At 55.1% G+C, this 12,391-nt stretch overlaps 1 protein-coding gene and 1 long non-coding RNA gene across 5 annotated transcripts in view; one reads left to right on the top strand and one right to left on the bottom strand.

Annotated features, from left to right (window-relative positions):
• Positions 1 to 5,521, bottom strand: part of LSS (lanosterol synthase) — a 33,355-nt gene extending 27,834 nt beyond the window's left edge. For all 4 annotated transcript variants that reach the window (XR_012129085.1, XR_012129086.1, XM_037023659.2 and 1 more), the window contains exons 1-6: positions 5,369 to 5,521; positions 5,009 to 5,177; positions 4,367 to 4,505; positions 2,551 to 2,659; positions 1,513 to 1,634; positions 181 to 277 (exon numbers count right to left, since the gene is read on the bottom strand). Coding sequence is in view for 2 of the 4 variants with exons in the window: in XM_037023659.2 (XP_036879554.2) it covers positions 181 to 277; positions 1,513 to 1,634; positions 2,551 to 2,659; positions 4,367 to 4,505; positions 5,009 to 5,177; positions 5,369 to 5,382 (650 nt within the window). In the remaining 2 variants the exon portion in view is untranslated. The remainder of the gene's footprint in view (positions 1 to 180; positions 278 to 1,512; positions 1,635 to 2,550; positions 2,660 to 4,366; positions 4,506 to 5,008; positions 5,178 to 5,368) is intronic.
• A 104-nt stretch (positions 5,522 to 5,625) lies between these two features.
• LOC118973437 (uncharacterized) lies at positions 5,626 to 6,717 on the top strand. The gene is made up of 2 exons (XR_005062747.2): positions 5,626 to 5,792; positions 6,204 to 6,717. It is a non-coding gene; the product is annotated as an uncharacterized lncRNA (long non-coding RNA).
• The last annotated feature ends 5,674 nt before the right edge of the window (positions 6,718 to 12,391 follow it).

Genomic DNA, 12,391 nt, shown 5'->3' with positions numbered 1-12,391 from the left:
CCTGCCCAGCTGAACCCCTCCGCCTGTCTGGATGGTTCAGCAGAGCGGGGCCTCACCAGGAGCCCAACAGTACCCCACCCCACAGGAAGGACCACCCTCCACTGTGTCACAGTGGGGAGTGACCAAGGCCTGCTACCGCGCTGGGAAACCACCAAATCAACCGCAGTCAGGTAAGCGTACCACAGCTCTGGGAACAGAGTGTTGAGGCCTTCCCAGCTGTAAACGTTCAGGACAGCCAACCAGAACTTCCCCCAAGAGGGGATGACCACAGCGCCACCTGAGGACAGAAACGGCCCACATCACCTACTCCAAACTGAAGACTGGCCGCAGGAACCACACATGCCCCTTCAGGCAGGAACTGAAGGCAGGCCTCGGAAGGCCTCCACCCACCTGCGAAGAGGCCCCAGAGTGCTCGGGACTGCTGACACCACAGCTGGCAGCTTCCCCAGACCCCATGTGTCCAGCCCAGGGCGTAGCGTCTATAGCCCCTACCCACAAGGAGCCCATACAGGCACCACCTGGGACGGGGAGGGACCCCAGTGCACAAGGCACCCTGCATACATGTGTGCCTGGATAAGGCACTAAGGGGGTGTGAGCGCATGCTCGGCTTTCACCGTCTTGGGGCCACACCAAGTTGCCCTTGACTTGTGGACTCCAGACTCCAATGTGACTCTTGGCAACACATGGCTCAGAGCTGGAGCCACCCCCCAGCACCTGTCCCAGCAAAGAAACACTGTGCTGCCCAAACCCAGGTGTGCAGAGTCAAGGCCCACAAAGGTACTAGGGAAGCAAGACCCAAACATACTCCTTCACCAGGCAAAGAGCCAGAAAGTAGCCTTGGTGCCGAGGAGGCCGATGACAAGTCCATCACAAGGCAGTGCGTGTGACTGGGGACTCGCTGTGGCCTGGTGGGCCAGGAAGGGCTCTGACAAACCAGCCCCAAGGAGCCAGTCAGGCGCTCCCTGGGCGGGCAGTGGGAGAGGGGGGATGTCCCAGGTGGAAGCCACACACAGAGCCCTGAGGTGGAAAGGAGCTTCCAGGAGGGCGGGAGGCCCCTGCGCGTGGATGCCATGGGCAGGGAGGGCTGGAGGGCGGAGGGGCGTCCACAGCAGGCAGGCAGACTCTGTGCAGCAGCAACAGAAGCCCTGGACCAGGGACGCAGTGCCTCCCCCAGGCTGTGATCAACCAGGTGGGAGCCCATGGGTGAGGGCAGCCCCACTGGGCCCCTGCAGGTGGGTGTGAGCAGGGCCCTATACCGGTGTGGGGCCAGTGCCCCCAGAAAGGCTGATCCAGGTACATGCCCACAAACAACATGCCAGCCAGTTGTCTGTGAAACACGCAGGATTATATGCTTACCCTAAGCATATAAAGCATTTCAAAAAGTGACTGGTAAGGCTAGGTGGCTTCAGCCTCTTCCTGCTCTGGTGAGCTCCCTGTGCAGGTGCATCCTTCCGGTTCTCATGTGCAAGAGCCAGTTGGTCCTTTACCCAGCCTGTGCTGTGCAGGGCTTACCTTTCTTGTGAAGAAAGTTCCGGGCTTGAACCAGGTCAGGATGATCAGGCCCAACACCCAGAATTCTCAGAGACACATAGTTGAGCACAGTTCCAAACACCGTAGACTTGTCCTCGGTATGCCTGTGGGAACAGGAACAGGAATGAGGAAAGGACATCTTTCCTTACTTCTGAGAACAGTGCAATACCTTTTCTCTGACACAGCACGACACAAGAAACACCCAGAAAAGCCATTCTCCAGCAAGAGTTCACACACCTCCCATGACAACCAACAGTTCCAAACTGCCCATGCAGGACACCCCTGCCTTCCTGTTTACAGCCCATCTGTCACCACAGCACATGGAACAAACTGTGAGGCAATGTGTCCGGGCAGACCAAGACCATGGCAAGGACTTGGTGTCTGCCAGGATGTGCTGGGACCCAAAGTCCAGAGAGCTGGCATCATGCTCCAGGGACCAAGGACTCCATGGTGGAGGTGAGCAGAGGCTGAGCTGTTCTCTGGAGATTCTGCACTCAAGGCAGTGGATTTAGCCCACCCAGGAGGGGCCACAACCTGGCCCTGGTTGTAAGATGAGAAACATCAGAGCCCACGGCCAGACTGGGCAGGCAGATGATCCCCCAAGGGGAGGCCCTGCTCCCAGAGTGAGTTACACTGCAGAAAGTCAGGCTGAGACTCAGGCTGGGCTGTCTGGCCCCAGCTCTACCTGCAGCCATGGCAGAGCTGAGAGCTTTTTACCTTGTTGATGACAGCCAGACGGTTTTCTGTGTGTTTGAGGGGAGAGTCTCAAGAGACTCTCACTCAGTCATGACAGCCATTTAAACACAAACTATGAAACCCAAGCCCAGAAGGTACACAACCTTCAATCCTGAGACCCCTGGGGAACCTGGAGGCTAGCCTGCACTCACCCTCCAGCCCACTTCCCTCCTGCCAGGCTCTCTACCCGCACACCCCAGGCACACAGGTGTATCCACTATTTAAGATACATGTTGTGCACACATACACACATCCATGCAGTGACACAAGACTGGGGAGACTCACAGGCCCCAGCCGCCATCAGGAAGCTGCACCGACCACAGGTACCGTGCAATCTCTTCTCTGTATCCCACTGGCAGAGGGATGTGCGCCACATGACACGTGATGAGCAGACCTGTGTAGCAGGCACTCATCATCATTACGCCAAGGCCCCTTGCCTCCTGAGGACCCTACCCAACAGGGAGCTGTCCCCAAGGGTCTCCTTCCCATGGAAACGAGTCTAGAAACTCCCTTCCAGCCCTATCAGGTACTTTGGGAACAGGGCCCCAGAGCAGCAGCACCGCTCATGTGACACCCCCTCCATGGGGCATGCACAGCCCACCCAGCTGTGCCAGGGTCCACAGTACTATCACACCTGCTGGGAAGAAACACCAAATGAGTCACCCTTAGATGAAGCAACACTTATTTGCTTATATTTTGGTTTCATGAATTGTTTTACTATTACGTGTCATTTGCAAACAGGGGAGACAGACAATAAATATCCAGCCAGGCCCTCCTGAGCATGGTACTCACAGGCTGCACACCCCAGACTCCTCCCCATACTGGCTCCAGCAGCCACATGCCCAGGGAGCCCAGCGTCGGGAAGGAGAGGTCAGGGCAGGCCCCAGCCCCAATGTGCCACAGAACGGGTGCCTGACTATGGCTCAGAGGCACCAGAAGCCCTGGGAGACACACTGGCACACGGCATGTCCTGGGGGAAGGGCGGCTCCATGCTGAGACACTGCAGAGGGTCACATCAAAAGTCCTCCCAAAACAGGCCCTTCATAACTGTTATGATGCCGTTAAGACAGGGAAGCACACACAAGCAGGAAGCAGAGCCAGAGACTTCCCCATTTTACAGGTGAGGAAACTGAGGCATAGCCCATTTGATGGAACTAGGACTAAAGCCCAGGGAGCGGGACCCAAGTGAGCGCTCACCACAGTGATAAATACACACGCACACATGGCCGAACCTGATTCTCAACCCCACGTCACATGAGGCAGCCGAGGCATGGTGAAGTCCTGTCCCCTTGGCCATGGTCAGAGCAGGCCATGAAGACCCCTGGGGATAGTCTCAACAGGCTCCAGATGAGGCCAAGGAAAGAAAGAGCCCCTTGAGTTGCCCTCAGGGGCAAGCCCATGGGTCCCTGCACAGGAAAATGCAATGCTGTATGTCCAGAAGGCAACAGGCTTGGGGTCAAAGAGACACCCCCATAGGCTCCTCCCATGAGCACTGGGAGCCTCCCACTAGTCCCTCTGTGTGGATTCACAGAAAGTAATTGCCCACATTACAAGGTTCAGTATTTCTCTAGAGAAACGTTGCCCGGATGCAAGTCTTGTCGAGCCAAACCAGTGTGGTACCCAGAAGGCCCAGCTCCAGTCCTCCTACAACTCTGTGGCCTGACCCCGCAGCTACCCACCACCGAGTTCCCTCAGATCCCCGGTCAAGGTGAGTTCACACAGCAAGCTGCTAGGCCTCCCCAGCCTGCCCAGACCTACAGATCCCCACGCACCACCACACCCACCTGCGCAGGCTGGGCTCTTCACGTGGAGGGCCCACTACCCCACCTGCACTGCCACTCGGGAGCCAGCCCTCCCTGCCCCGTAAAGCGCCCCCTGCTTCCCTTGTCGGAGCCCTGGGCTAGCAGAAGCTTCATTCCCATCCCCCAGCACCAACACCGGGAGGACCCGGGCTTAGGGGACGTTCCGGGACCTCCTCCAAGTGAGCCCCTGGGTTTCCGCCTGCTTGCTCATTCACACCAAGGGACTGAGCCAGTCGGGCCAGGCCTCCAAGGTTGCCCCAGGATAGCCTCCCCCACAAGTGGAGGCTGTACCCTCCTACCTGGCAGGAGAAAGAGTGGGCCGCCATAATCACCCGCCCAGTGTCCATCCTCCGCCTGCAGCCCCGCGTAAAACGCCATCCCATTCAGAGCCCCCTCACGGGCCGTGTGGGCTTTGGGCAAGTTCTTAAAGTGACGCCCCTGCAACGGAGAGAGATGGGAGCTGCGGGTCAGGGGCCAGGCCGGTGGGGCCCCTCTCACGTAGGGCTCCGGTCAGAATAAGGCCCCTGGGCTGCTTTACAAGTTTCAGCCGTTTCAATCAAAAGCCTGGGGCTGACGGTGGTACTAGCATCTCCGCGGAACAAAGGCAGGCTGCCCTTTTCTCATGGTTTTGCTCTCCCGCCACAGGTTTGCAGGTTTCTTCAGAACGCCTCCAAGGCATCCTAACAAACCAACCAGGGGCCCAGCAGCGTGGGTGGGGCACCGACGCCCAGGCTGGGATGCGGCCCTTCTCGAGAAGGGGTACAGCCAGAGGGCCCCCCGACACTGCGCAACCTCGGACTACCAACTTCCTCACGTTACATTCACTGGATCAAAATCCTTTCTCGGAATAAAAACAAAACCAGGGCCAGCTCTGGCGCCGCGCGGCCCCAGCCCCCAGGCACGCCTTCCCCCGAACCAGGGGCCGCCCGCCGCGCGCTCACCGTGTCCAGCCCCAAGCAGTGGGCTTCCAGCCCGCTCTGCGCTCGGCCCGGGTCGCGGCCCTCGGGGAAGAACGTCCACGTCTGCCGCCCCTTCTCGTTGCTGAGGCGCCAGCGGCTGGGGTCGGTGGCGGGCTCCGTCTGGCCGGGACGCCGCCTCCGGCGCAGACACCTGGGACGGCCCGGTGAGCGGCGCCGGCCACCAGAGCCCGGCGCGCCCGGCCCCCCACCCCCCCGGGGTGGGACCCACCCGCCGGGAGCCCGCCCGTCCGCCCGCCGTCTCCACACGCCAGCGCCCCGGTGGCGGCACCCGGCCCCGGTCTCGCCCCGCCGGCCCCTCGCAGGTCGCGGGCGCGGACTCACGTGCCGTCCGTCATGACCGCCGCCGACTCCACGCGCGCCCGGCCAGCACCGCTGCCCCGCGTCCTACGCGCGCTTAAAGAGCAGTATCGCCCCTCGGCCGACGGGCGAAGGGCGGTGGGCCGATACCGTGCAGCCAATCAGAACGGCTCAGGGGCGGGCCCAGGGCGCGCCGGGCGACGGCAGTGGTCCAGAGCTCACCGCCCGAGGACGGAGGGGTGGGCATGGGGGCGGGTCTGGGGCGGGGCCTGCGGGGGCTGGGGGCGGGGCCTCCCTGGGACGGCTGGTCCCCCGCAAGCTCGTGCGGCTAGGCTCCAGGTCCGTGGCCGCAGGGAAGGGTGGCTTGCGGGAGGGCCCCGTCCCGCCCAGGCCGGAAGGCGGGCGGCCTGGAAGAGAGGCTCAGGCGGAGGGGGCAGCGCGTGCAGAGGTTCGGAGGCGGGAAAGAGCTCGTACCCTTAGGAGAAGCCCGCGGCGGGGAGGGGCAGGCTGCTCGCAGGAGCGGCCGCGGACGGCTCCGCAGATGCCCGCCGGTGGAGGGTGGTGGGCTGGCGGCGGCGGAGCCCCCAGGCTGGCCGGCGGGAGCGCGGCGGGCGAGGCGGGAGCCGCAAGGCCTAACCGCACGTCCGGCGCCGGAGCCTGCGGGCCCAGGGGAGCCCCAGCTCCAGTCGGGGTGATAAAGTATTCAACAGCCGTCAGGGTCAGCAAACCGCTTTTTTCCTCCGGTTGGCCAAGCCCTCCCAGCTCCCTTCTCCCCTCCTCCGGGCTCCTCTGTTGCCCTGCGCGTGCCGAAATGCCACCTGTCAAAATAATATAAATTGCTGCCCTTGCTTGTGCTCAGGGCGCAGACCTCGGGAGATCACTCCCCTCTGAGCCCGCCGGTGGAAAATGAAGCTTCAACACTCCAAGACCCCCGAGTGCCGCTTGGTTCTTCCGTCGGTGAACCAGTCCAGGTTTTCCAGTATTTTCCGTAACAGGGGTCCCCAGGACAAGCTCAAAGTGAAGGGTCTCGACTGTAGAGCGAAATCAGAGGAAGGTGGAAACAGAGAGTGACAGTGACAGGGAAAAACACGCCAGGACAGCAGTCTAGTCCAGGCGGCTCCCTGCTGCTGCTCTTCTTAGCAGAGACAACAGAAACTCCCTTAACTTCTGCCCCCTGCACTCCCGGCTCTGCCAGGCACTCACTCCCAAAACTGCCTCCCCCTGCCTGCTCGGTTGCTGTGCAGGTAGGAATGTTACAGCTACAGAAGCAGAAGATACATATTGCTCCCCTTGCCTTTGTTCGGGGCCCAGACCTCGGGAGATGACTCCCCTCTGAGCCCACCGGTGGAAAATAAAGCTTCAACACTCCAAGACCTCCGAGTGCCGCTTGGTTCTTCCGTCGGTGATCCAGTCCAGGTTTTCCAGGTTTTCCAGTATTTTCCGTAACAACAGAACCTGAAGGGGCAGCTGGGGGTGGAGCTGAGGGGACCCCCACCTGCCCTGCAGAAGCCTGTCTCAAGTCCCAGCCACCCAGGAAGGGCGCTCCTGACCAGTGCTTGCAGACCTCCCCACAGCCCCAAGCACCCGCTAGGCCTGGGGTTGGGGGGAGGGGCTTCCCCAAGGAGGAACTCAGCCCCTTCCCCTTCACAGAATGCCGGGGTTTAAATGGTCAGTAAAGGACACTTGCCTCTTCTTATCCCAGTTCAGAAACTAGTGAAGAAAACAGCAATGAGATGAATAATGTCAAAATACCAGCCCTCCACAGACAAAAAGCTTAGATCTGCAATTAAGACTGCTAGCCAATGGGCCTCCCCAACACCAGAAGACATCCTCCCGGCCTCGTGTCAGCTGGACAGCTGCAGCCTGCAAGTCACAGGGTGGCCCACCAAGCATCCTGCAGCCAGTGTGCCTGCAGGAAGATGCCCTTCAGCCCAGAAAGCACACCAGAGCAGTGTGGGCACACCTGACCCTGTCTGTTCACCAATTCGCATTTCCCTAGGAGTGGAAAGGAGTCTCCAATTTTTCTCCAGGACCCTCCCTCGACGTAGAAACATGAAAAGTGAGCAGAAGGGCGCCAGCCTATGTGGGCATCCAAGACTCTAGTCGCCAGCCAAGGGACAGAAGAGGTCTCAACTGCCGCACAGTTTGAGTTTTGATTCTACAAAATAAACTTTTTATGAGCAAAATAATCTTTTTTGTAACTATCAAAGAAAGAAAAAAACTAAAATCCATCTGAAAATTCCCAGATGAGAGTTTCCAGGGATGGTCATGAGAAAAAAACTGTCCCACCTGCTTGCCCTCTGCCCCTTCCAGCTTGTTCAATAAGTAGCAGATGGAGGCTTTTGGCATGGACACTGGGCACGCGGTGGTGCCATTTACCAGAGTCAGGAGTCTGGTGAAGGTTTCAGCTTAGACTGGGGGCATAAGGCAGCGATGGCCACAGGTGCTGACTACGCTATTGTTCAGGAGCAGGAATGTAGCTTGAGGAGGGATGGGGGCCATGCGTTTCTAGGTAATGTCTGAAGGTAACATGGCAGAGTGAGTGTTCCAGAAAGAATTTCCAGGATGGCCCCTGAGGTACCAATGTTTCTGGTCTGGAGGAGCAGCCCCAGGGCAGTGTGGGGCTGGGGAGGCCAACTGAAGGCCCAGTCATCTGTGCAGAGGCTTTGAAGGAATTGTAAAGCGAGGCCTGAGACCCAGTGGCCTGGTGTGGCAGACAGTGACAGGTGACCTCAGAGAGCAGTGCACGGAGGTGCGAGGGGAAAAGCCCAACGGCAGAGTTTAAGAAAGGTGAAGTTTAACTTGTCTCTCTCCCCAACAAGATACAAGCCCCATGAAGGCTGAAATCTGTCTTGCTTGTTGCTGTAACCCCAGCATTTGGAGTAACGTCTGACATACAGTAAACCCTCCAAGAGTACATACCGAATGAATGAATGAACAGGATTTTCTAAATAAAAAACATTACATAAAAAGACTCAGAATTAAAATATGGCAGACATGAAAAATCAATGGAATAAGAAGATTAAGAAATTTTAGTGTAGTATGATAAAAAGATATACAAAATTGAAAAGAAAATGAGATCAATCCAGGTGGTCACACATCTGACTATTAGAAGTCCCAAAGAGAAATAATAGTGGAAGGAAAAAGTATATTAAATAATTTCAAAAAAATTCCCAGAATTGATGGGTAATTTTCCAGATTGCAAAAGCATGCCAGGTTGTTTTCTAAAGATGCCTACAACAGCCCCATCTCACATGCTCTCATCTAGTATGTTCTTAACACTCATCCCCATTGGGAAATGGCCTATGTCCTGTCCCTTTATCTGTAAGCAGATGCTTATACCCAAAACGATGCAGTGGAATTGATTCTCACGTTCCAAGCTGGGCCTACATTTTGCTCATGGAGGCATGTGCACTTGGAGCCCTGAAAGGGGGTGTGAAGACATGCAACTACCCTGAGGCAACCTAGCAGTGAGGAAGCCAGACCACATGGTGAAGTCACACAGAGCCAAGCAGACCGGGAGGAAGCCTCACCCAGCAGGTCCATACCACCTGCCAGCCACGTGGGTGTGTGGTGTGGACACCCAGCCTGGTGGAGCCTTCCAAGTACCGCAAGTCCCAGGTGGCTCCTGACTGTGGCCACAGGCAAGCCCCCAGGACCGCACTGCCCAGCTGATGCCCCCACAAACTTAAGCTAACTATGTTTGGGGTAATTTGTCAATAGCAAAATGTACTGGAAAAGCACCAAAAATACTGGGCAGGGAATAGGGGAGGGAGCTCAACACATCAAGCGTGGTGTGGAAAAATCTGGGAACACAGGTATAGACATGTTCTTTTCTTTTTTTTTTTTAATAATTTTTTTTTGAGAGGTCATCTCATATTTATTGATCAAATGGTTGTTAACAACAATAAAATTCTGTATAGGGGACTCAATGCACAATCATTAATCAGCCCCAAGCCTAATTCTCAACAGTATAGACATGATCCTAAAAGTTTCAGCAATAAAACAAACAAAACAGAGAAATGGGTTCCAACCTAAAACTCTATGTCTATCCAATCAAATTCAAACACAACTCATTTTTTTGTGCTTCACTTTATTGTACTTCACAGATACTGTGTTCTTTACTAGTTGAAAGTTTGCAGCAACCCTGCATCAAGCAAGTCTATTGGCATTTGCTGACTTTGTATATTTGGTAATATACATTTGGTAATTCTCACAATATTCCAAACTTTTTCATTATTATTATATTTGTTGTGGTAATCTGTAGCCACTGGTCTTTGATGTTATTATTCTAATTGTTTAGGGGTGCCATGAACCTCACCCATATAAAACAGCAAGCTTAATAAATGTATGTGTTCTGACCAGCCATTCCGTTTCTCTTCCAATCCTCAGTCCTCCCTGTCCCCTGAAAATCAGGCCAGTCAATGCTCTACAGTGGCCTCTGCATGCTCAGTGAAGGGAAGAGCCACATGTATCTCACTTTAAATCAAAAGCTAGAAACGATGAAGCTCAGTGAGGAAGCCATCTCCAAAGCCGAGGCAGGCCGAGAGCCAGGCCTCTTGCCCCAGTCAGCCAAGTTGTGACTGTAAAGGAAAAGTTCTTGAAGGACATTGAAGGTGCCGCTCCGGTGAACACCCGAAAGACACGAAAGCAAAACAGCCCCCATCGATGATATAGAGGATGTGTTAGTGGTCTGGACAGAAGGTCAGAGCAGCCACACCATCCCTCAAGCCAAAGCCTGATCCAGAGCAAGGCCCTGACTCCTCAGTTCTCTGAAGGCTGAGAGAGGTGAGGAGGCTGCCGGAGAAAAGCTGGAAGCCGGCTCAGGTTGGTTCATGACATTTAAGGAAAGAAGCTGTCTCCATGGTATAAAAGTATAGGTGGAGGAGCAGGTGCTGACAGAGAAGCTGCAAGTCACGCAGGAGATCCAGCTCAGGCCATTCGTGCAGGCAGCTGTGCTAAACGGCAGATTTTCAGTGTAGATGAAACAACCCCTGTTGGAGGAAGATGCCATCTGGGACTTTCATAGCTGGAGAGGAGAAGTCAGTACCTGGCTTCACAGTTTCACAGGACAGGCTGACTCTCCTGTCAGGGGCTAATGCAGCTGGAGACTTTCAGCCATTGCCCATTCCCCAGTCTGAAAGTCCTCGGGCCCTGGAGATGATGCTAAATCTACTCCGCCTGTGCTCTGCAAATGGGACAGCAAAGCCTGGGTGACAGCACGTCTGTTTACAGCATGGCTTACTGAGTATTTCCAGCCCACTGTTGAGACCTGCTGCTCAGAAAAAAGATTCCTTTCGAAATATGACTGCTCGTTGCCAGTGCACCTGGTCACCCATGACCCCTGATGGGGATGGACACCGAGATTCATGTTTTCACGCCTGCCAACTCAGCCTCCATTCTGCAGCCCATGATCAAGGGGTCATTTCAACTTTCAAGTCTTATTATTTAGAAAATACATGTTGTAAGGCTCTAGCTGCAGAGAGAGTGATTCCTCCAGTGGATTGGGGCAAAGTAAACTGAAAACCTTCTGGAAAGGATTCACCAATCCCGATGCCATGGAGAACATTCATGATTTATGGGAAGAGGTCAGAATGTCAGCATGAACAGGCGTTTGGAGGAAGTCGATTGCAGTCCCCCTGCCTGACTCTGAGGAGCTCAGGCCTCCGGGGAGGAAGCAGCTGCAGGTGTGGCGGGAACGGCAAGAGAACCAGGACCAGAAGCAAGGCCTGAGGCCGGGGCTGCCCTGCCACCTCTCAGGTCAGACCTGCCCGGGTGAGGAGCTGCCCCTGCAGAGGAGCCAGGAACGGGCTTTCCCGTGATGGAATCTGCCCCCAGGGAGGGTGCCGTGCCGTGAGGACTGTGGGACAGGACGTCCGCTGAGCCAAGGAAGCAGCGGCAGGGTCTGAGGACTGACCCAGTTCTGAAAGCAGGTCTGCTGTGGGTCACACGCTCTCAAACAGCATCACCCACTACAGACAGCGTGAGCACCCGTGAAAGAGTCCGTCAATGTGGCGGACTTCACGGTCTGATTTTAAGAAATGGCTACAGCCCGTTCAGCTTCGAGCAACCAGAGCCCCGATCAGTCAGCAGCCACCAGCGTTGAGGCAGGGCCCTCCACCAGTGTGACGACTGTGACTGGCTGACATCGCAGGGGATGGTTAGCATCCTTAACAATAAAGTATTTTTAAATTAAGGTATATATGTTGTTTTTTTGCACACTTAATAGACTATAGTATAAACCCTTTGCACATTTAATAGACTACAGTATAAAACACACTTTTTTATTCACTGGAAAACCAAACAATGCATGTGATCCACTCTGTAATATTCACTTCATTGCAGTGGTGTGGGACCAGACTCCTACTAACTCTGAGGTGTGCCTGTCTAAGGGTAGAATGCAGGCATTTTAGACATGCAAGCTCAGAAGGCCGCTAGAAGATGGGGCCCATCAGAATGAGAAAGCAAATCAAGAAAGAGGAAGATATGACTCAGAATCCAGGAAAGGTCCAAGCTCTGGCAGGAAGACAGACAGGGGTTTCCTGGAGGGTCATCTCCAAAAGAAAGTGGAGTTAGCACATTACCTGTGCACACAACATGGTTGGGAGGAGCTTTACTCTTGGGGTGGAGAGTTTGGGTCAAGTAGTGATAGGAACACAGGAAACCAAGGAAATGAAAAACAAGGCAACTGACTCTGGGAAAAACTTATACCTAAAGGAGATGCAGTCATAAACCAGTACAGGGCTCAATAGCAAACTACCTTAATATAGTCATACTGACCTGTGAATGAAGATTTCAACCAGCATTATATCAAACTGCTTTGGAAGACTACTAGGGGAGAACATGTAGACATACATGTGTGGGTGACATAAGCTGCAGAGAGTGTGCGAGCCAACTCCTTCCCTTGTAGGAAATCAACAGATAATGTCTAAAATGAAAGTTAGGAAATAACATTACTTCTTTACTGGTAAGCATAAAATTAGTCACTGAAGAAATGCCTTAAAGAGATGAATAGGGTTTGCTCTGCAGAAGCAGGGATCTGCTGAT

This window comes from Manis javanica, chromosome 3, assembly GCF_040802235.1.
Source record: "Manis javanica isolate MJ-LG chromosome 3, MJ_LKY, whole genome shotgun sequence".
Taxonomy (NCBI): domain Eukaryota; kingdom Metazoa; phylum Chordata; class Mammalia; order Pholidota; family Manidae; genus Manis; species Manis javanica.
Note: the sequence above shows the minus strand (reverse complement) of the source record. Positions and strands in the feature narration are given on the sequence as shown.